The sequence below is a fragment of the Xiphophorus maculatus genome, chromosome 6 (assembly GCF_002775205.1).
Source record: "Xiphophorus maculatus strain JP 163 A chromosome 6, X_maculatus-5.0-male, whole genome shotgun sequence".
Lineage (NCBI taxonomy): Eukaryota > Metazoa > Chordata > Actinopteri > Cyprinodontiformes > Poeciliidae > Xiphophorus > Xiphophorus maculatus.
Window position 1 is genome coordinate 14341351 of NC_036448.1, and position 22053 is coordinate 14363403.

Sequence of the window (22053 nt, forward strand, 5' to 3'; positions counted from 1 at the left end):
CTGATGGCTTAACTCCAAGAAAGCTATGGTTTGACAGCTGCTGGTTTTAGCAGATAACAGAAGTAGCAAAGGTGCCAAGAACTCAAATCGACACCTTTCTTCATTACAAAATGAGGCTCGATGTTAAAATAAAATGCCATCAATGAAAGGTTTCACCTTTACATAAGCAAATATTTATTGGGGTATTCCTCAACCACCCAGGCTTAGTCAGAATGAGTTACAGTAGATATATATACAGTACAGACCAAAAGTTTGGACACACAGTTGTGTCCAAACTTTTGGTCTGTACTGTATATAGCCTTGCAACAGATTATTGGACAGAATTGGACTTGGCTCCTTCATTATTATTTGCAACACATAACGAATGAATAAAATACATTCAAGTTTGTAGTTGTGCCATGACTAAATGAGAAACAGAACAAATGTTTCTGCAAAGCACTATACTGTATGTCTGTGTGCATTTTTGTAAAAAAAGAAAACACACACACCAGGCCTCTGTCAATAATTACACTATTCTCCATTTTATCTGTTTTATATTAAATTTAAATTAAATAGTAAGTCAATTTTATTTAACTCAACTCAAAAAGAACCAAGCTGAGATTTCTCATTACTACTTTTATGTCACAATAATTCATTCCACAAGACATATCTCAGAATTTAAAACTTGAGCAGGACTCTGTGCTTTGACAGCATAGTTACTCACCAATGCTTGTTACAGGTTTGACTTCTCACAGAAATATCTCACAATGATTTTATTCGTACAGGCGGTGAGCTTCTGAGATCTAAATAAGTCTCAATTTCAGACTTGACATATTGCAGGTCCATTCTGATCCTTGATGTATTAGAAATTGGCCCCTTGAGTCTTGTTCTAGAAAACAACCTAAGGAAGCCACTTCCTGGGAACCAGCTCCCACATCAGTTCTGCTCTCCCTCTGGGCTTTCTTCCTGACTCCTTATGGTGCTCCCTCATCTCCAAGGAGGGATAAATCTTTGTTATGAATAATTTAGTAACTTCAAATTTGTCTTTTCCGCTTTTTTATCCAATAAGGTGTCATGCAGCGAGCTACTGTGAAAAATTAATGAGGAGATGACATGAATTATTAATCGATATCTAATTACAACCCCCAAAAACTGAACGAAGACTTGACAGGAAATTGATGGTGTTTTGACTGCAGACGTCGGCGTCTGAATTGTTATGGATGAGATTTGAATTGGACCTATTACACCTAAATAGTGTCTGCTGGGTGAGGAGTGGGATCCATACATCAGCTACTTTGCACTGGAGACAAAAATATGAGAAATAATATAACAATACTTTTGTATGCCTGTACAGTTAATGTACAGTTATATAGCTGTATAGTTAGTCTTGCATCTAATTTGTTTACATCACCAATAATAGAGCCTGAACAATTTTCCTTCCATAGAATCGGGAGTATTTTGCATTGCAATATGCCCAGTATAATGTACAGTCATATTCAGTAACTTAGAACATTACTAAAAGTTAATTTGCTTCAGTAACTCAAGTCACTAAATGTAAAGCACTATACAGATTAACTGCACACAGACTGATGTTTTTCACGTCTTTATTGTTTTATTTTCTGCTCATAAAAACATTTTTATGAAGAAATCTGGGTATAATGGAAAGCATGTTTAATAGTTGTTAAATGTCCTTATTGTCAAATATGGAAAGTATATTCCTTACTTTGCTAAGATCCATCATACACTTCAGTTTTACTGCATCTGAGGGTTATGGAGATTAAATCATCTGTCAGAAAGCAGTGGGGTCTTCAAGGCACCACCTCCAGCACCAATTTTAATGCATTTTGAGCATACACACCTGCATTCATAATAACATTTCACCTAAACACTGTCACACACACTCCAGGGGAAATAAAACAAAAAACAAAAAGAAAAAAACAGGCAACAGTGGAGGGGCATTGCCCTTATGTAGTTTTTGGGTTTGCACCTGCTCTGTCTCAGTGGGGACTGTTGGTGTGGGGACAGCCATGGGGGCTCTGGCAACATTACAAGAGCAGGACAAGTGGGTTGGGTGCTTTGTTGGTGTGGTGGTGTTTGTGTTGGGGCTTATTTGTTCTCTGCATGGTGGCCTATGGTTCACAGGATGTATGAACTCAGCTGGGTCCTGCTGGGGTACTTAGTCCTTTGTCGAATCAGGTGGGATAGCAATGGGCGATAGGGGAGTTTGGTTTAACGTATCTCTCCCAGTACCTTTCTGCCCTGGGGGCAACTTCTCCTGTGCTTCACTGTCAACCTGCCTCCGTGGTGGGGGTAAAGCTAGCAGGTGGGGGGTGCCTGGTGTATGTCTGCCTGAGGCTGCCTGCCGTGGCCTCTGGGAGCTGGCTGCCTCTTGCTGCTCTTGAATGATGAGTGCTAAAATGTTCTACTCTACTCACCAGTGTAACGTCTTTGCAATTTCAGGTGACAAACTAACACACAAACCTATCCTACAGACATTCAAACTCATGCACCCATACAAATAATCTGAAAGACTGAAGGTAATAAAAACAGATTTTAATAGATTTTTTTGTTAATGCAGCCTGTCTAGTTTGATGATATATGAAATCCTAATTTAATAAAGTTAAGCAAGCAATTATGATGTCATCTCCAACTATCTTATTTTCTAAATCAAAGCTGCCCTTACTTGTGTATGCAATGAACTATTTCATAGGATATACCTTAAATTTAACAGCAGGACACGGGGAAAAAAAAGAATGCTTAACAACAAAACATATGCTTTGCTTTTCCTTCCAATTTGTCTGAATGGTGAGGTAAATGTAATTATGATAGTACATACATTTAAGTTTTAACGACAATGGCTGACAGGTGCATATTTGAATGCATATGCCCAGATGTCACATTTCTTCTCTGCGGTAACACTCTGCAAGTGTTAGATACACGTCAAACTCTAAACTTTTTATTCATTCTTTTGATTGGGAGGATATGTATGAAAAATGTCATGCTCTATGATGGTCAGCATCCAGTTCTTTGCAACTATCAGTGTAATAATCTATCATAAAACACTGCAATTTCCAGTTCATGCTTTATCACACTTACAGGTTGTGAAGGTAGCAGTGACGGGCTGGCTTCGACCCTGCTCTCTGAGCGCCACCAGGTTGACTGTATATTCCTCCCCAGGCCTCAGACCACTCTGAATAAATGAGGTGATGGTGCTGGGCAGCTGGGCTGTCATGCCGCCATCATTGTCCTTTAAAATAATAGACAAAGGTGATGAGGTAAGTTAATAATATTTCAACAGTGACATTACATAAGATGAAGAAGTCCACATAAAAATAACTTCTTACAAACAATTTACACGACCTATAAATATACAGAAAAATGTACTACAGTTTATTTTTTTTTACCTCTAAACTTTTGGATGGTTTAGCACATTAAATTCCCAAACCATATTACCAAGCAAAAAACTATGTGCAACAGTGATTTTTTTTTTCCAGGTCGTGTTCTGCAGAGGCAGCAGACTGTGCAATTCCAAAGTCCTGTCACTCATCAGTACAGAGGCCCCAGCTACATCCAGCTGCTCCCAAAGAGTCAATGTTGCAAATGCACTTCCTGCTGACAGATGTTTTACCTACTGCTGATCTGAGAACCCCAACCACCTGCACTTTGATGATTTTCATCACAGCAGAACATAAAGGATGTTGTAACTTTCTTTAAATACATTTCTAATCAGAAATGTAATCTAGGTTTATCAGCAACACATAATCAAACTGGAATAAATATATTAATCATATAATTAAAATGTATTTTAATTATATGGAAATATATTTCATATTATATATTCTGACTTTTATTGTCTGAATAACAATAAAGGTCAAAAAATGTAAACAGAATCATTGTCCATATCACAGAGTGGAGGAGTGTATGAATGTTTTGATATTATTTGATTTCTTTTTGTCTATTTACTCAAGTCCCTTCTCCACTGCCAAGTCTTATTGTAGCTAGTTAATGTCTAGTTTATTTTGGAGCATCTCCTTTGCAATCTGTTCCTCACTATTTTGGGCGTGAGTATGGGCAGGAACCTGGGCGGGCTGTGAGAGTACAGCAGCTCCGATGATTATGTTATTTGCTGCAACACTTTGCAAAGAGGAAACTTGAGGTTGTGGTTTTGATTAACTCAAATAAACCCAGATACAGTATTTCATCTTGTTTTACAAAAATTCATTGCTGGCCCAAACATAATGAAATAAAAATTAGTGACAACCATCCATCCATCCATTTTCTGTACACCCTTGTCCATAATGGGGTCGGGAGGAAAAACATGAGGGAGAAAAAACATTCAACTTATATGCACCACAAATCTGGAACAAACTTCCAGAAAACTGCAAAACATCTTAAAACTGAGTTTCTTTAACTCAAGGCTAAAACCTTCGTTTGGAGAAACACTAAGAAAATGTAAAATTGATCAACATATTTGATGTGCATTGGTGATTTTGATGATTCGCATTTGATAAAATGTAATGTTTAATACTTGTTTCACAATTGGTGACTGTGTGATGTTTTTATGATGTAGAGCACTTAGAACTGTGTTGATGCTGAAATATGCTCTATAAGCTTGACTTGACTTTAAATATAGTATGTTGTTTGAAAATGCAACAAGATAAATTATTTTCTACATATTATGTCTACAATTTGCAAAATGCATCCTGATCAAATGTTTAATTGCAGAAAATGTATGAAAAATCGATGGATGAAAGTTTGAGTAATTTTTTATTTCTCGTGAATACTTGGTCTGTGATGTCAAAACATAAGCTTCGAGTTGAAGCATGCCTTTATATGGAGAAAAACTAAGAAAAAGAGTCCAAGTGCTAAGTTCAATCCATCTAAATCCCACGCATATGTAATATTTTTCATGTAGAAAAGTTGCACCAAAAAGCGGTTAACATTAGAGTCTCTTTCTTTTTCCCCTTCACAGTAACTGTATTTTTTCTTTTTTTGTTTTTAGTGCTGCTGGTTTGTGTATGTCACCACCAGGCAGCAAGAATATCATGAAACCTATCAGGGGAGCAGTAGCGTGGATAAAAGAAGAACCCAGTGACTTTCACTGTGATTGTGAGACAGAGCCGTTGCTGTGGCGGAGCACTTAATGCTCTGAGTGCTCCTCATGTTTTAAATGTCACTTGGTATTGCTGTGAGCCAAATAATGGAGAAACCATCCACCCCCACTGTCTTCCTCCATCAAAAGGCTTCTGAAAGACTGAGGTTAAAGGCAAACTTTTTGTGCATGTACACATAAAAAATGTTTTATTTACACAGAAATAAAATCAGTAATCTTAACAGATTTAAAATGATGTATATGTTTTATGCAATCAAAGATGCAAAATAAACACACTTTCCCTTTACATTTTACTTGAAAATGATCCAGTGTCAACAGATGCTTTAGCAAGAAATACATGGAATCATGTCATGTTTCATTTTTTATAAACCCAATACGCACAATTATAGAATAATAAACTAAAAACTATAATATACTTTTACAAAATGAAATTTATAAAACTGACATTCTTACTGTTGGATGTTTTTACACACTGTACATGATCCTATCATTATACCTTAACTCCAACCTACAACGTGTACTGTGTATTTATGTTCTGTGCTCAAAAACTGCAACAAAATTGTTTTTAGTTTTCCTCACATGCACTGCAGTGTTGCTTTTCCTAACAATGATGGTCTCAAAGCTCCCTCTTCTCTCCCCCGTCCCCCCTTCTCTATTTCCCCTTTCGAGAATTTTGTGTTACACAGGCCAAAGTATTAATGCCTACTTCTATTACGAGATTGTCAAAATTCACAATCCCCGCTGCTGGATTAAATCCACAGGGGGTGGGACTGCCAACCCTTAATATGATTTCCCCTGTGGTGGTAGAAAGAGACAGTGAGGAAAGATTGAGTGAAAGGAATGCACAGTAGAATGAAAAGGATGCAAGGTAGATAGAGAGAAAAGAGTTACAGATATCAAGCAAAAAGTGATGCATGGAAGGTATAATAATTAAGAAATCTGGGAAATTGTTTGACAGGGAATGGACACCAACGAGGTATTGAACTATGGAAAGACAGAAAAGAGGAGAATGGCTAAAACCAGTGAAATGATACTTCTTTCTTTAATACAGTAAAAACAAGCAAAACAAACAAAAAAATCCTCTTAGCATCAGATTTAGGGCTTGGTGCCAGACCATAACAGAGGATATCTCTCTTGAGAACACCTTAAAGAAGAAAACCAATTACTGTGAGAGGGGAGATTAGAATTTGGAGTCTATATAAGGTTACAGTATTTCTCGCATTTTAGCTCAAAACCTGTCCTTGATATGATTTCACAAAGAAAAGGGGGAAGGGAGTAAGCTTGTTTATCCATCTAACAGCCAATGACCTTAACACAAGCCAGTTGTTTAATTACATTCAAGCTTGATGTTGTGCAGGCACTTAAACTTAAAGCGATAATGAAAGTTCTGTGTAAATTTTTTCTAAACTGAACTTCTTTCCTCAAGAACATTGCAAAATGGTGTGTAAAGAATTCCATGTGGAACCATTATACCTTGCTGCTTTCAGAATGTTCATCATTCAGGTTATCTGTACTATTTTATTCAGGGTGATGTGTTGACTTTTAGCTTTCATTGCAATAATTACATTTCATATAAAGTCTATGAGGGTTTTTTGTGATAAATGGCATAAACAGACTTGTAGAAGGCAGTCCTGTGTATGCATTGAATCATCCAAAGCGTCATCAAAACATTCTCAAACATGATTGCATATCACATTTTTTTTCTAAATATCATGCATCCCTAGTATGAAACACTGTGACCTACCTTGGGGATGAAGCTGATCTCCCATCCATCAAAGGAATAGTAAAATGGTTGCCATTGGACTTCCACTGATGTCTCTGTGATAAATTTGAAGACTAATCCATCTGGATTGGAGAGGTCTGGATACATAAAAAAACATTTGTTTAGTAACACTCTGTTTCATTCTTGTACTTTACTACATTTTAGATTGATTGATTATCAATAATGCTAAGTTAACTTTAGCTTTTCTTTATTCTTAAGGTGTAATTGTTTTTTGTCCATTCCAATCCAGAATCATGTCACTAAAATCAAAGTGTTCCATGGTCTGGATCCGAATACAGCTGGTACGTTTTGTAGTTGCAGACATGGTAACCAATGGCATGTCAAGTACCATTCTCTAGTTATTCTAGCTTCACAAATTGCATTTTCTTTTGAATAGTTTAGATATATACACAAAATATTCCTTAGATCGGCAACTTTCCGCAGATAACTTGGAGTCACAATCCATAAAAAAATCAACAAACAGGTTAATCTGCAAATACTGAACCACAAAAAGGTAGTGATCCACTGCATGTCTACAGAAGCTTTAAACATCTGGAGTATAAGATTTTAAAATAATTTTAAAATAGTTCATATCTGGTCAAATTGGATGAAGTGCTTTTAGGTAGTCAATTGGATTTAGGTCGATGCATGAACTACAATTTCTTGCACATTAAAATGCTAAAAATCAAAATCAGCTAACTATTGGACTTGCTTGTTGTTTTGTACTCATCATCTCCTAAACTTTGACTAATGTTCCTGTCCTTCAGAACGAAAGCACCATTGCAGTAGTAGGGTAGTGTTTCACAGTGATCTCCTTACCTAGACTTTCAGTTTAGGTTAAGTTTACAGTCATACTATACACTTTCAGACAATGAATTGATGAGTGTTCTGTGAAATGTTCAAATCTTGTAATATTGTTTTAGAACCTAACCTAACTTTTATAGTTTTCACAAAAAAACTAATTTAGATTTTTTTATTGAGTTTAAATTATACACAAAATTACTATTAAATGACTTGGTGGTTTCTGAAGGCAACTGGTTGAGCTTAATTTTACCCAAGGCTTTACTTGTAAAGGAGCTGAGTGCACACTACACATTTCAGAATTATAATTATCTCTTAAATATTTTTGGAATAATTTTTATTGGTTTGTCTTATGAAATACCTGTAAAACATATTAAATCTTTTGGTAGTTAATGTGACAAATTTTGAAAGTGTTCCAGGGCATGAATACTTTAAGATTCTATACTTCCTACACAATAATCTATGATCATTTTGTTGTATAAATACATAATCTGCACTATAAATTCAGTAAACAAAATATATAATCATTACTCACCAGCACACAGTATTTCTGGAAGATATTAAAATGCCTTGTTCACCAGCAGCTATGCTCTAAACATCTCGATGGATAATCAAATTCTCTGTTTTATAATGTTATTTCAAGAAGACAACCCAATATATCACATCCTCACTGAAAAATGGTTCCATCAAGTTTAATTATTCTAAATTGACTTTATTACTCAAAATTTTACCATAACTGAAATAAAATTCACTTATCTGTGAAATTGAGGATGATTTTAGCAGCCTTGATGGGACTAATGGAAATATGTTTGTGCAGCCACACATCAGCTGCAATAATGAATAGGCTATTACTTACTTAGGGGGTTGATAAGTCTGCGGTCTCAGTAGGCATGAAAACAACTGGCATGCCTCCCCAGCAGATCCGCTGGCTTGCCATTAACACCTGCCAGCGTGTGTGTGACACTGAGCAGTTTTTACAGGTTATATCACAGCCAGACAGCATAAACAAGCAGGTCGTGATCTTGAACAAATTGGAAGTATTTTCGTTTTTTTTAAAGGGAGGTGTAAATGCATTTATATAACTGACATGAGACTGTCAGAATGTATTAGTGGAAAACCTCTATAAAAAAGGAAAAGTACATTAGGTCTGGGACTAAACACATGAACTCCATCAACTGCCAGGTGATGTTTTTTTTTTGAAGAAAATATAAACAAAGTACAGAACAAAACTTACACGTCCAAACAGTGAGACTGGAGGGAACGCTGATTGAGTTGTTGATTACAGCAAACACGTTGATGTTGTACTCTATGCCTGCCTCAAGACCTGTGATAATCCAAGATGTTGTGTTTCCTGGGAGCCTCATTTCTAGCTGCACACCTGACAGAAGCAAAAAAATGACAAGGGGATGCACTTTTATCCCCTGTTGTTTTTGCAAGGCATTATGACACGACAGATGTTTGAAATGTTTTTTTGTTTTTTTTTCTAGATTAAAGAGAGTTCTCTCCTTACCTCCAGGGCTGCTTGGGGTGTAGGTCACTAAGAAATCTGTCACCATAATGGACCCTTCCCACTCCAGCTCGATAGTACGATCTGTAACTCCACGTGCATTTAAATTCATGGCAGGTGCCACTATTGAAACAAACACACACAAAAACCCCCAAAAATTATTCGTGTGCTTTACCAAAGATTAAACCTTCAAACTATAAGAATCCATAAAGTTAAAAAAGTCTTAAAGACTGCAAGTGTAAGAAAAAAAAACTTTTAATTTTGAATAAATCTGTTATCTTTGTAATTGAAAACAAAACCAGACTCAGTCACATCCTTGTTTTTTGAGTAAGTTAGTCCATGAAAAAGAAATGTATGGCATAAGCAGACTTTTTAACACTTTCACAATCTGCAAATTGTTTGCCAGAGGTTTAATAAAATACCGTCACATGTATGAGGCATGTTTAAAGCTATACCACAAATTCACACACTACTGCTCTCCGGACTATCTCCACACATCGTCAAAAAATAAGGAAGACAGACAATAAAGAATTTTGGGATTAAGTAATAAAAAAACCAATAAGATAACTGCTGGCGGGATGTGCTGTGGTGGCGCAGGGGTTAAGCACAACACACATATGGAGGCCTTAGTCCGTGACGCGGCTGTTGCAGGTTCAATTCCTGGCCTGGCGACCTTTGCCGCATGTCTTCCCCTTCTCTCATGACCCACTTTCCTGTCAATTAACTATCAAATAAAGGCCACTAGAGCCAATAAAACCTTTAAAAAAACAAGATAACTCCTGGCAACTGCAGGATTTTAACAAGTGGGTGTTAATTGCATGCCTAATATTTTTTTTATGATGTGACTATCTTACAAGTAGAAAATCTGGCCAGAGAACACTGGAAGTTGAAAAAGAGTAAAATGACAGCTAAAAACTGTTCTAAGTGCTTGGATAAAAGAAAACTGGATGTTTCCTTCTTCTTAAAGGCATTCAGGACAAGTCAGAACAACCTTAATTGACCCATTAGTGTGACATTTTAAAAACCTGATATTCCCAACCAATATTCAAAAAAGTCTAGGTCTCTTCTATTTAAGTGTTAAGGTTATTATGTTCTGGATATATAAGAATCTTTTCTAACATTTTAACTTTCTTTCAAAATGAAACTCTGTGTTATTATAAGTACACATTAGCTAATCCCACAGACTGAAGCTGAACGTTAGTTCAAAAGGAGACAACACCAAAACTCATTTGTACCATCTTAAAGAACTTCAGTGTCAACAATGCCATTGCAGTTAATGGATAGGTTATTTTATGAACTATTAAAATGCTTGCATTGAGTAGTCTTTAAGACATTTTTTTTGTCCACACATATGATTGGCGCACCATCAGTAAAGGGCCTGATAGAAACACATAGTGATAATGACATATGTAAAGAACTGCTTTTCCTTTTATTTCAGTTACACTCAGTAGCATGTGTTTTACTGGATGGATGGATGGATGGATGGATGGATGGATGGATGGATGGATGGATGGATGGATGGATGGATGGATGGATGGATGGATGGATAAAAAGAAAGAAACTTTATTCATCCCTTTGGGATTTATCCTCAGGGGAATTGTAGTTCAGTCTCCCACACTTCACTAATACATAAAATACTCAATATTTTTTTACATTAACTTTTTTTTTAACATTAACATTCTATAGTCCCTCAATTTTTATTGTACGCCTGTTAGCCCTCCTTCCAACCTCCAGTGAGGAGTTGAAGAGTTTCTTTGCATGAGGGACAAAGGAGTTCCTTAGTCTGTTGGTCCAGCACTTTAGAAGAAGCAGTCTCCCACTGATTCTGCTTTCCTGGCTGCTGATGACAGTGTGCAGAGGGTGGCTGGTGTTGTCCATAACAGCTTCAAGTTTCCGTAATGTTCTTCTCTCTGTCACTGCTGCCAGAGAGTCCAGCCTTGTGCCAACCACTGAGCCGGCCCTCCTGATTTGCTTCTCCAGCTTGGAAACGTCTGCCTTAGAGATGCTTCCACCCCAGCACACCACAGCATATAACAGGATGCTGGCGACAACAGACTGGTAAAATAACCCCAGTAGCTTTTCACAGATGTTAAAAGATCTCAGCCTCCTCAGGTAGTACATCTTGGTCTGAGCCTTCTTATAAAGCTGCTTGGTGTTGCTTGTCCAGTCCAGCTTGTTATCCAGCCACAGGCCAAGATATTTATAGGCAGTGAAGTCAGATCACTTTTTTCAGTAACAAGTAATCTATTTGCTATTTCAAATCCAGTAGTCGGATTACAGTTACTTATCGAAATCACTTTTTGTTACTATTTTCTTTTGTAATTTCATTTTATTTCCTTTACGTGTCTTGGGGAATGATCGCCGTTTCTATGTGACAGTATCAGCAGCGACAGAAATGTAAACAATGGAGGATAGAGGGAGATGCGCATTTTGTTGCTGATAAAACAGGAACTATTTTGAGTTTCGCTCTCCAAGTTAGATTATTATAAGCAGCTTTGGGCTTTTTTTATTTATTTTTTTCTTCCTTAAGTCGCTTGTAGATTTAATGAGTCGCGGGTTGCGGTTTTTGGCCTTGCAAATAAGCAGACATAAAACCCAGAATTTGTCTGACACCCAGTTAGTTTTTGTCAGGCTCTCCCTGTTTATCATTTCCCTGATGATCCGTCCCGCTGTGTCTTTGTTAATGTCAAGCTAATATATTACCTGTGAATGACGTCGAGCATTGAGTTGTGCTACAACAAACTGCAAACATCGAGACTAATATGAACAGCACAGTAAAACGTGAAAACAGCCACGAATGAACGAGTCCGTAAAGGTGTGCAACTAAACGCCGTTATAATTATTGGTATTAAGATAAGTGTCACAAATCTGTGCAGCGGGACATCTGAGTTGTGGAGCGGCAGACAATACTGGAACACACAAAAACACACACAAATTACAAAAGTTTTTTTTTTGTACTGTTGTAACCATTAAACAATCTCCCCTTCAGTTCAACCATATAAGTGGAGACACATTGTTGACATTACCATTGTAAAATAACTAGCAAGGTTAAGGTTTGGCAAAGCTCAATGCAATTTTCACAGGTGGTGGAGCATTGTTGTTAGCAGCTGCTGAAAGTAACTAAAAAGTTACTTTTAATGTAACTTAGTTACTGTCCAACTCAAGTAATCAGTAATCTAAATTACTTTTTCTAGGAGTAATCAGTAATCCGACTAAAGTTACCTTTTCAAAATAACTATGCCATCACTGTTTTAAGTCTACATGACCTCCACTTCCTCCCCTCCTATCAGAACTGGTCCTCTGTCCCTCCTGAAGTCAATGACCAGTTCCTTTGTCTTGGAAGTGTTGTATATCACCATTTCCAATTTGCCTCTATTTACCATGTAAACAATCTTTCTTTTTCAGTAAAAATAATGAGCTAATTCAAACATCAAAACTGTGTAAAGCTTCACCTGAAGGCGTTCATCTGTCTAACAGCAAAAGTAATGTTACTCAGAATCATTGAACACGATGTAATCTATTTAAGTATTCATTGAGTGTTTTCACATATAGACAGTTTTTCTCCCCTCTCAACTTGTTTCAGTATTAAAATAAGTGAACAATGAGTACATCGGACACTGACACTATGCTGAAATATTAAAACCACTCATAGATAAAATTCTTCTCCTTCCAGTCTAGTTCCTTTTGTCATAACAGCTGATGATGAGAAAAAAAGCAAGCTCATTTTTCTAAATGCACTTTTGTGTAATAGCCTTTTTGTACAGTACATATTATGATTGATCAGTCAAACCACTCTCAATACATCTGACTAGCAAACATAAATAAATAAATTGCTGTAAATGAGGGTTGTAAAGCTTTCGAACACATCAGATCCTGTAGCAAATAAGATTTGTGAATACAATAAATGTAAATGCTGTGTGCATTAATGGCTTAGCCCAAAGCAGGTCTCCACACTTTAAATTAGCACAAAAAAACATTAGCGATGCCTGATAAACACTCGGCTGCAGCAGCTCACTGGCTCAGTTTCAATCACTCATAACACAAAATGAAATCAAAGGCCACATTTGTTTGGCTACTCTCGACTTCTGTGCCAGATTCAGCACACATTCAGAAGCCTCCAATAAAAGAGAGCATAAACATTGTCGTAATTAAAGGCACTTCACATTGCTTGCTAAATATCTTTCATTTCACCACTTTACTGATACTGAACATTCCCACAAGTAAAAGACCTTTGCACTTGTAGTGAGAGGCAAGATTTTCTAGCCATAAACCAGACCGACAGCTACGAATGTAAATGTGGAGGCATATGCAGGAGTGTTTACAGCTTCCCCTGCCACAATGAACAAAAGCGAGGCTGGGGAGACAAGTGAAGGACGTACACAGGAAGTCCTTCAGTGAACATGAACAGTTCAAGTCAGAGACACACAGAGGACAGAGTAGAGTAGGAAAAGTGGATGGAGAGTGTGCGTGAGAGGAGTAAATAATTAATCCTGAAAGATGATCAAGTGAGCGATAAAGACAAGAAGCGTGAAGCAGACACAGGTAAGGGGCCAATGAGTGTAATGGTGTGATAAACAACCTTTCACCTCTGCAACACATGACACCATGCAATAAGGCCTCCTCTGGGAATTCTTGGGACATTTCAGAAGCTATTTCAACTGCTTTCCCAAGTGCCTGACAGATGGGCACATGCTGTGCAGCAGCTTGTTTATTTTAAAGCAGTGTGGACAACTTCTCCAACATTTGCAGCAAGATTTATTTCAGCAGCCCAACTCAACTTGGTTGGGTACAGGAAGAAAATAAAAATCCAAGGGGAAGCAACAGAAGTCCAGAGGAAAGACGAACAGTGATGAAATAAGGTCAGCCTCCAGGCAAAGTGAGTCATTCACTCAAAAATAAAGACATAAATCAAGATGAAAGACAGGAGCAGAGTTCCTGTGAATGTAAAATTTGTCCTGAAGCTAAACTTTGTACATTTTCTATAAAGAGTAATGCAATATTCACGAACATCATTGAGCTTTTATTAATATTTGAATATGATACAGGTGCAAGAAAGGTTTCAACATACCAGCAAAGACAGTAAATAAATACACCACAAGCAGTGTAATGGGAAAGCCACCAGAAACAGTTGATCAATTATATGTTATATAAAGGTGGAGTTACACAATATTATGCCTTTTAATTTATTACAGTTCTTAATGTTTTACTTTAGTATAAAAAGAAATCGGCACCGTTTATCCAAATTGCGTCTTTTGTGATTAAATTCAAAAGAGCGGTCAAGGTCATTTCAGCATCTTGTGATAACTCCTGAGTCTCATTAGGTGTAATCAGCAGAAAGAATGAACCTAACAACAAAGGTCACTCCATCATCAGAGGCTCCATTGTGTAATTAACTTCTATTACCTGATTGAGTTAAGACCTTTATGCAGTGGTCTGAGAAGGTTTTGCTCCCTTACGGATTTCTTTTATTTTTGCATGTTTGTCACACACAAGTGTTTCAAATTGTCAAATAAATTTCAATATCAGATAAACATAACCTGAGAAAGAAAGTTAGTGTCTTTCTATAGCTTTTTTCCACCTGAGAAAAGGAAATCATCATTTAAATTTTTTTAAACATTTTTATCTAATATTAATGTTAATTTGATGATCTGAAACACTAAAGTACAACAGCTGTTTCAGAAAATATTATATGCCACCCGCATATAAAAATAGGAAGTAGTTTAAAACATTTTTTTAACAGCAGCTGTTGTTACAATGCACATGATTAATGTTAATTTATTTCTCTGATAAGTTTAAAATTAATCTTCTCATAATTACAATATTGCAACTTAGACAAACAATCTGTTGCTGCGCTCACATTTATTTTTACTTTTAACAATCGGTACTGTATAAGTAAATGGAAAAATGAATGCATTGTCTAATGCACCGCTATCCAGTCCTTTTCAGCTTTTCCATGTGTGAGATAAAAATACAATAATTAATAAAATAAAAAGGGTTTTTGTAAGTAGTGCTGTTGCTTAAAAACACTAACCCCTAGTTGCAGCAACACCTTTATTGCATGAAACATTTAAAAAGACTTCTTTTTTAGTTAAGCAGCACAAATAATGTTAACACAAGCAGAGGCCAAGGAGGAAAAGAAAATTGGGATAAGAATCAAGCCTGGAACTACAGCTATTCTTTTGACCATCATAATTTTGGCTCTTGTCCAGTCCTGAGAAAATGGAGTGGATGAGGTGGAACTTTCGCTACAGGAAAAAGAAATCAGCAGCTATTGTCCCCACCACTCTGCAGAGACTTGACCCTGTCACAACTCAATGGGCAGTAAGTCTTTCACGCCAACAAAATACAGGTAGGTGAAGCTAATGTCTTGATAGAATAAAATTCTGTATCAACATGAACATAAGGTTCTGATGATTAAGCATAATCACGCAGGCCTGTAAAATGACTTGTATTTTAACAAGTCAGAGGACTACAAAGCGCTTCACACTATATTCTCCCATTCACATTCACATGATGGTGGTAAGCTTTTGGATTGTCGCCACAAATGTTTTGGGGCAGTTTGACAGAAGCGAGGCTGGAGCCAGCGCTGATGGCAGCCCCCACCATCTGCGCTGGTGGGGGCTGCTGACCACCACCAGCAGCCAAGGTGAGTGAATCGTCTTTCTCAAGGACAGAGCGGGGACTGGAACCAGCAAGTCACAAATTACAGGACAAACTCCAACTTTCTGAGCCACCATCGCCATTCCAAGTATAGACAGTGCTTGGAGATCAAAAACAGTATGACTTAGCAAAGGGTATTTTAACTAAATGCTATTAAAACAGAGATTCAAATACAGGAATCAATATATGCATGTCAGTTTTGGTAGATTGCTACACAAAAACTATTCAAGTATTTATCACAATAGCAGGAACCTTTTAAGGGTTTAGACATTATTTTGACAGAAGGTAGTTTTAGTCTAAACCAAATACATTCAAGGTGTTATCACAATTAACATGTTTAGTCTGCTTAAAACAAATTCTGGTTCATTCCGACCTTGGTGCGTTTTTGTAGATGTGAACATAACAATCACACTAAGACGGGGATCCCCTTACCACCTCCTGGGACCAGTCTTGGGACAGTTGAAAACAAACTCTAGATCAGTTCGTATTGGGAGTGAATGCAATCTGATCCTGATGCAACACACCTACCAGGTCAATGCACAAAACTTGAGTCAAAAATCTATCTGTAACAAGGTTTGCATTGCATTGTGGGATACGGTAGAGTGAACAAATTAATAAACACATGCAGTGTGTCTTCTTTCTAATCTCAGATGTGTTTGTTGAACAGTAAACAGTAACAACAATGATTTCAAAGACCTCCACACAGTCGCCGGACCAAAATCTAGTAGAGCACCTTTGGGATATTGTGTTTTGCATCATGGATTTGCAGGCAAAATGTGGCTCCAACCCTATCAAGGTGAATCTAATAAAATGACTGGTGAATAATATGTTCTCAGATGGGTTGCCTGCATAAATGTCATCTCATATGTAATTCTGCCTTCACACTCTGATTAAACCCTGAAAAAAATCTCTCTTCATTGATATGATATATTAATATTTTCATGTCTCAAAACATCTTAGATGATACTCTTACGTTTTTGCTTCATTTAGTATGCTGCCATCTGCGAATACACAAATTAGCCCCGGCTCTCAGCTCATCCCCTTCCTGGCCCAGTAACATCCACATCTTTCCCTCTTCTCAACCTCTCCTTACTGATTAAAGAGAACAGCAGGTTAAGCCTACAGTTTAGGAGCATAGAGAGACATACACAGTTATACAAGAAGCAGATCCGGCGGAGAGGTTTGATGTTGCATGGCTTCCTTTACTGGCTCACATTTAATAAAATGTGGTTTAAAGACCAGATATCATAACATCCTACAGCAAAAAAAGTTTAAAAAAATAATAATGACAGTGTAAAACATAAATAAATTGAAATAAGACTTTTTGGATGGGATCTCAACTAAAGGGTGAGTTTCATAACAAAATTATACAAAACATCTTTTACTGTTTGCCAAGTTTTTGGGGTTTTTTGTAATTTCCCGGTTTATCCTCCTCTATAGTTTATTTTTCATATAATCTAAATTAAATATATTTCATTCAGAGGGAGCCTTTCAAGTTTTTGTGTTTCCATTCAGGTCTCTACTGCTGAAACAAAGTACTAAAACAAATAAAAACACTCAGCCGTTTTTTGGCAATAAGTTCATGTTTAGTCAGTGTCATGAAAATGAGCTTTTTAAAAAAACCTCAATTGACAGGCATTGCCCCTCACTTGCAACCCCAATAGAGCCCAGCCCTTCACCTAGCAACCCGAGCGGAGTTCTGCCCACTTCATTATTAGAAGACAAGCTAATAATGTCTCCTGGATTTACAGCTGTATGTGCTGTATAATGCTTCTGGAAAAGACAAGTGTTTTGTTGTCAGCTGAAATGCACCAGTGTTCATATCCATTCTCCCAGTCTTGAAAAACAGAGCTATGTGGTTTAATTAAATTTTATGTTTCTATACATGTTGTTTATGCGCATTTTGAAGTATCACGTTCAAGTTGATGAAAATGCCAAAACTTGAAATAATTTCCTCCGTTTTGCATAAACGTTTTTACGCTCTGTTGAAGTGGTTCTTGGCTTTTCCAAAAAAGGAGATACAGAGCTAAAGGAGAGATGGAAACACATTTCTAGAATAAGTTCTGACGTAGAGCTCTGATGAATAGTTTCATTTTTCAAATTCTGCACTCTGCAGTCTCTAATATTGCTAAAATACAGCCAGGTTATGCTTCTCTTTCACTTTTTGCTAATTTCCTTACTTTTTCAATTTACATTTCACTTAAATCTGGTTTCACATCCCTTTGCACACATTGTCTTTGGATTGGAGAAGCTTTTCCTCCCATCTTTGTTTCACAATATGCTATGATTCTAGTCATTCTTAGCATGAGATTTGCTGCATGACCTGTTAAAGTCTACTTACATGGATTCTTAGCTGAGTAGAACAGAAGTAGCTAAAGACATTGTTTTATTATTATTATTTCAACCAATAAAATGCTAGATTTTTAATCTGTGCCATGTATTAGTACAAGTGTGCTGATCCCATTAGTAAATAAATCAATAACTACTCTCTCAAGTCATTTCTCCCTCATGTTTACTCAAAATAATTAGCTTGAGCACAACTCATTTTTTTCCCGGTGTTCATTTTCTTTATAGAGAAACACAAACAAGCAAGGCTCAATTTTTTAATAGGTATTTACAGGTGCGATGAGGGCTTATGATTTAAAAAATAAATAAATAAAACTATTACATGCCTGTACCCTTTTTTACAAGATGTCATTGAAAAACTGGGGAATGCCTTTTACCTAGGTACCCAGTGCTATTTTTCTCCAGAAGAATGGGTACACAAAATTTTCACATAAAAATGTATGTGCAGTTTCTGATCCCATGACTAAAAATATCCAATTTAAATTCAACAGTCTCCATTATTTCAAATACTGGGAGAATATAGGCCACCATAATTGAAGAAAAAATGCCTGCCGTTTTTCTTCGGTTCCTGATAACATGAAACACTTAAGCCTGTCACCCTGTGCTCCTCTGGTTATTGAACTGCCACGTTTTGTATTCAACAAACTCACCCCTACAAGCAGTGGCTAATTACAAAAAAAAAAAAAGCAATCCGTCCCTCTCACTTGGTATAGATATTAAATAAGGGGGAATGGATGAATCAGCCTTAGAAATACCATTTTCCCCTCCTGATTTTTTTATCGCTTGCTCCCCTATCTGTCCCCATCCATCATTTTGTTGACAGGTAACTCAAATGGCAGAGGAGGATGTGATATTTTGGCGCTGAAGCCTGGCTTTGAACAAAGGCAAGCACAGCTCAGAAACTGTCTCAGCTGCAGTTAATGTGACAGTTGGCTCCCCAGATGAATGTGACTTTTGACAAATGAACATCGTTAGACCTTCTGCTGTCCAGCAAGTCATGCACCCCCACTACTTGCATTTGCAGCACAAAAAGGTTTATTTCACAGCCCTACATACAGTATATGCTAACAATGGTGGAGCTGAAGTCTGTAATCTTCCCACCTCAAGCTTGTGGAATCTGTTTATATCTGTTTATATCGTCAATAATATTGTGTCGTCTGCCTCATGTTTTCTGTTTGGCATACTTGTTTATTTTTTGTCTGTTTGTTTTTGTTAATCTGTTAAATTTTTCTTTCTTTCTACATAAAACACAAAACACAGTAGGTTTTTTCCCTGTTTTTCTGAGAAATTAATTCAATAGATGTTAATAGAAATATTTTTTTAAAACTTGAGGCATGCTAAGATCTTCAAATCTCTTATCATAGTCACAAACAAGATTAAAGTTTAAGAAATAAAATTCTACCTACAGTGTAAATTTAAATAATCAACAACAGAGCAAAGGCCAAAATCATTCATTCATTCAAAATAATTGAAACTGCTCTTTTTCTAGTGCAACATGATCTGAATAGATTTTACTTTGTGCAGTACTAGTGAGGCTAAAGGTAAGAGCTCACTTAAAAGAGAAAAGCTGCATTATTCAGATATTTCTCTTCTATTTGGTGAGCTAAACACTGGAATATTGAGAAGACTGATAAATTCAAGACTAAAAAGCATGGCCTATGGGCTCAGATCTTTAAAAACAATTCTCGACTACTTTCCAAATCGATACACATGGTATCATTTCAAAACATTTTTATGATAAATTAATCTCTTTAAATTGTGAGTCTTTTCAATTTAGTTTTCCTTTTTTCTTGGTCACCCACTCTTGTATGATATCTATTGGTTTTCTAGCCAATTATATTTAAAATGTCAAACGATTAATTAAGCCACGTCAGTAAAGAAAGTTAGCTAAAACACCTGTAAGCTTCAGTCACTGACTTCACTTATAACAAAAGAAGTATTTTTATATTGCTTCTTTTGCCTTCTCGACAACTCCAACTGAAGAAAAACTGAACACTCATGGTAAAACCTGGTATATTTAGGCATATAAAATCTTAATACTTTGCATATAACTAATTTTTAGAATTAGGGCTTGTACTGAAAAGGTTTGGGCACTCCAACAACCATTGAAGTGTTTTTTGTTTCTGTAAAGAAATGTTTGTCTTTTGAATAATTTTTACAAATAATCATCTGTAAAGCAACAAATTCAACAACAAATCTAACACTGATTTAATCAGAGTGCTGAGATTTTTGTCAGGAGCTTCAAATGATGATACTGAAAGGAATAACTGCAACAAAAAACCATGGGTGATTCTGTTGCCTTTTGCATCCACTTTCACATACACAGCTCTCAGGATTACAACAATGCCCTGTTATCACGGTGTCAGAAAATCACAGTCAAAACAATAAAATAAAATGTCAGAAACACAGATATCTTGTTTTCTGCAGCTCTTGTGTGGTGTAAGTTTGTGTGTTTTTTTTTAAATAGTGTTTTTGTCCTCAAGCATTTAATCTTTCAGATCTTTATTAATGAAGAAGAACTCTTTTGAGGAAAGTTTTTGCTTCACATGGTTAAATCACATATACCAATAAACTTCTTAGGGTAAAAAAAAAAAGTTAGCTTACCTGAGTTACAATCATCTCCAGCAAAGCCATCCTGGCAGACACAGAAACCCTCCTTGCAGACTCCCTTCTTGCTACAGTTGTTAGCGCAGTAGACCAATGAACAGTCTTCTCCCACATAGCCGGGGCGGCACTGGCATGTCCCATTGACACACATCCCCTGATCTGAGCAGTCGTTGAGACACCGTCCAACCATGCAGTCTTCTCCTGTGAAGGACTCCTCGCACATGCATTCCCCATCAATACACAGGCCTCTGCCTGAGCAGTCTGAGGGGCATCGTGGCTCTGAACAGTTGTCGCCTCCAAAGTCCCGATCACACACACACTCCCCTTCGATGCACACCCCCTGACCAGAGCAGTCATTTGGGCAACGAGGCTCTGAGCAGTTTTTGCCGCCCCAGCCTTCCTCGCAGATGCAGCCACACAGATCAAAGCTGAAGCTCCCATGGCTGCTGCAACCTGGGACAAAGTCCACACGACCTAAAACAAAAAGTGGACATGGTCTGCTTTACAAAATGGTTCCAGTTGATACCTTCTCCAACAAGAAAACATTACATGTTGAATAAAATGTGTTAAATTCATTCCAAAGTCAAAGGCTTTGTGTTTAATAAGACAATTGCAAACACAGACTAGAAAACAGTTGTCAGGAGATATAAATATACAGTTGCTTCAATTAGATTATTCCAGCAACCATCCTCCTCGGCTGCGTGTGTCATCCTCTTTCTGATTCTGATCATGACTGCTAGAGAAAATCATTTTCTCACCATGGAGATGGAGCGTTTTCAGAGAGTAGTTGAAATGGGTGATGGTGTCATTGGAGCAGATACTTTAACCATCATTTATTTTGTGGCTCTGTCCATGCTGGTCTTCTCATAACATGGTGGCAGAACTGTCAGAGATTTCTCTATACCCTTTCTCCACAGAGCAGGTAAAAAGAAAATGCCAATCAGAATCAATAATATCGTGTTGTCTGCCTCATGTTTTCTGCTTGGCATACTTGTTTATTTTTTGTTTGCCTGTTTTTGTTAATCTGTTCAATTTTTCTTTCTTTCTACATAAAGAACACAAAAAAAATTATCTTTATTTAAATGCGTTGTCAGGAAACGACAGAACTCACCGATGGCAGAGCCTTCCCCACAGCATCCAGATCCACACTGAGCTCTGAGCATGGACACCTCTCTCTCCAGCATCTCCACTCTGGTGGCAAGTTGCTGGATTGTGGTTATTGCTGGACAACTGCATGCTGCTTTTGGTATGTTGATGCGGTGCGTGAACGTCACCTAA

General features: G+C 37.1%; 1 protein-coding gene across 6 annotated transcripts in view; it reads right to left on the bottom strand.

The window, feature by feature from the left end:
• tnr (tenascin R) overlaps positions 1 to 22053 on the bottom strand; it is a 177460-nt gene that overhangs the window by 53360 nt on the left and 102047 nt on the right. For all 6 annotated transcript variants that reach the window (XM_023335636.1, XM_023335634.1, XM_023335633.1 and 3 more), the window contains 6 exons: positions 21887 to 22049; positions 20773 to 21249; positions 9166 to 9285; positions 8890 to 9033; positions 6837 to 6952; positions 3076 to 3226 (listed from right to left, as the gene is read on the bottom strand). In XM_023335636.1, the coding sequence (XP_023191404.1) occupies positions 3076 to 3226; positions 6837 to 6952; positions 8890 to 9033; positions 9166 to 9285; positions 20773 to 21249; positions 21887 to 22049 (1171 nt within the window). The remainder of the gene's footprint in view (positions 1 to 3075; positions 3227 to 6836; positions 6953 to 8889; positions 9034 to 9165; positions 9286 to 20772; positions 21250 to 21886; positions 22050 to 22053) is intronic.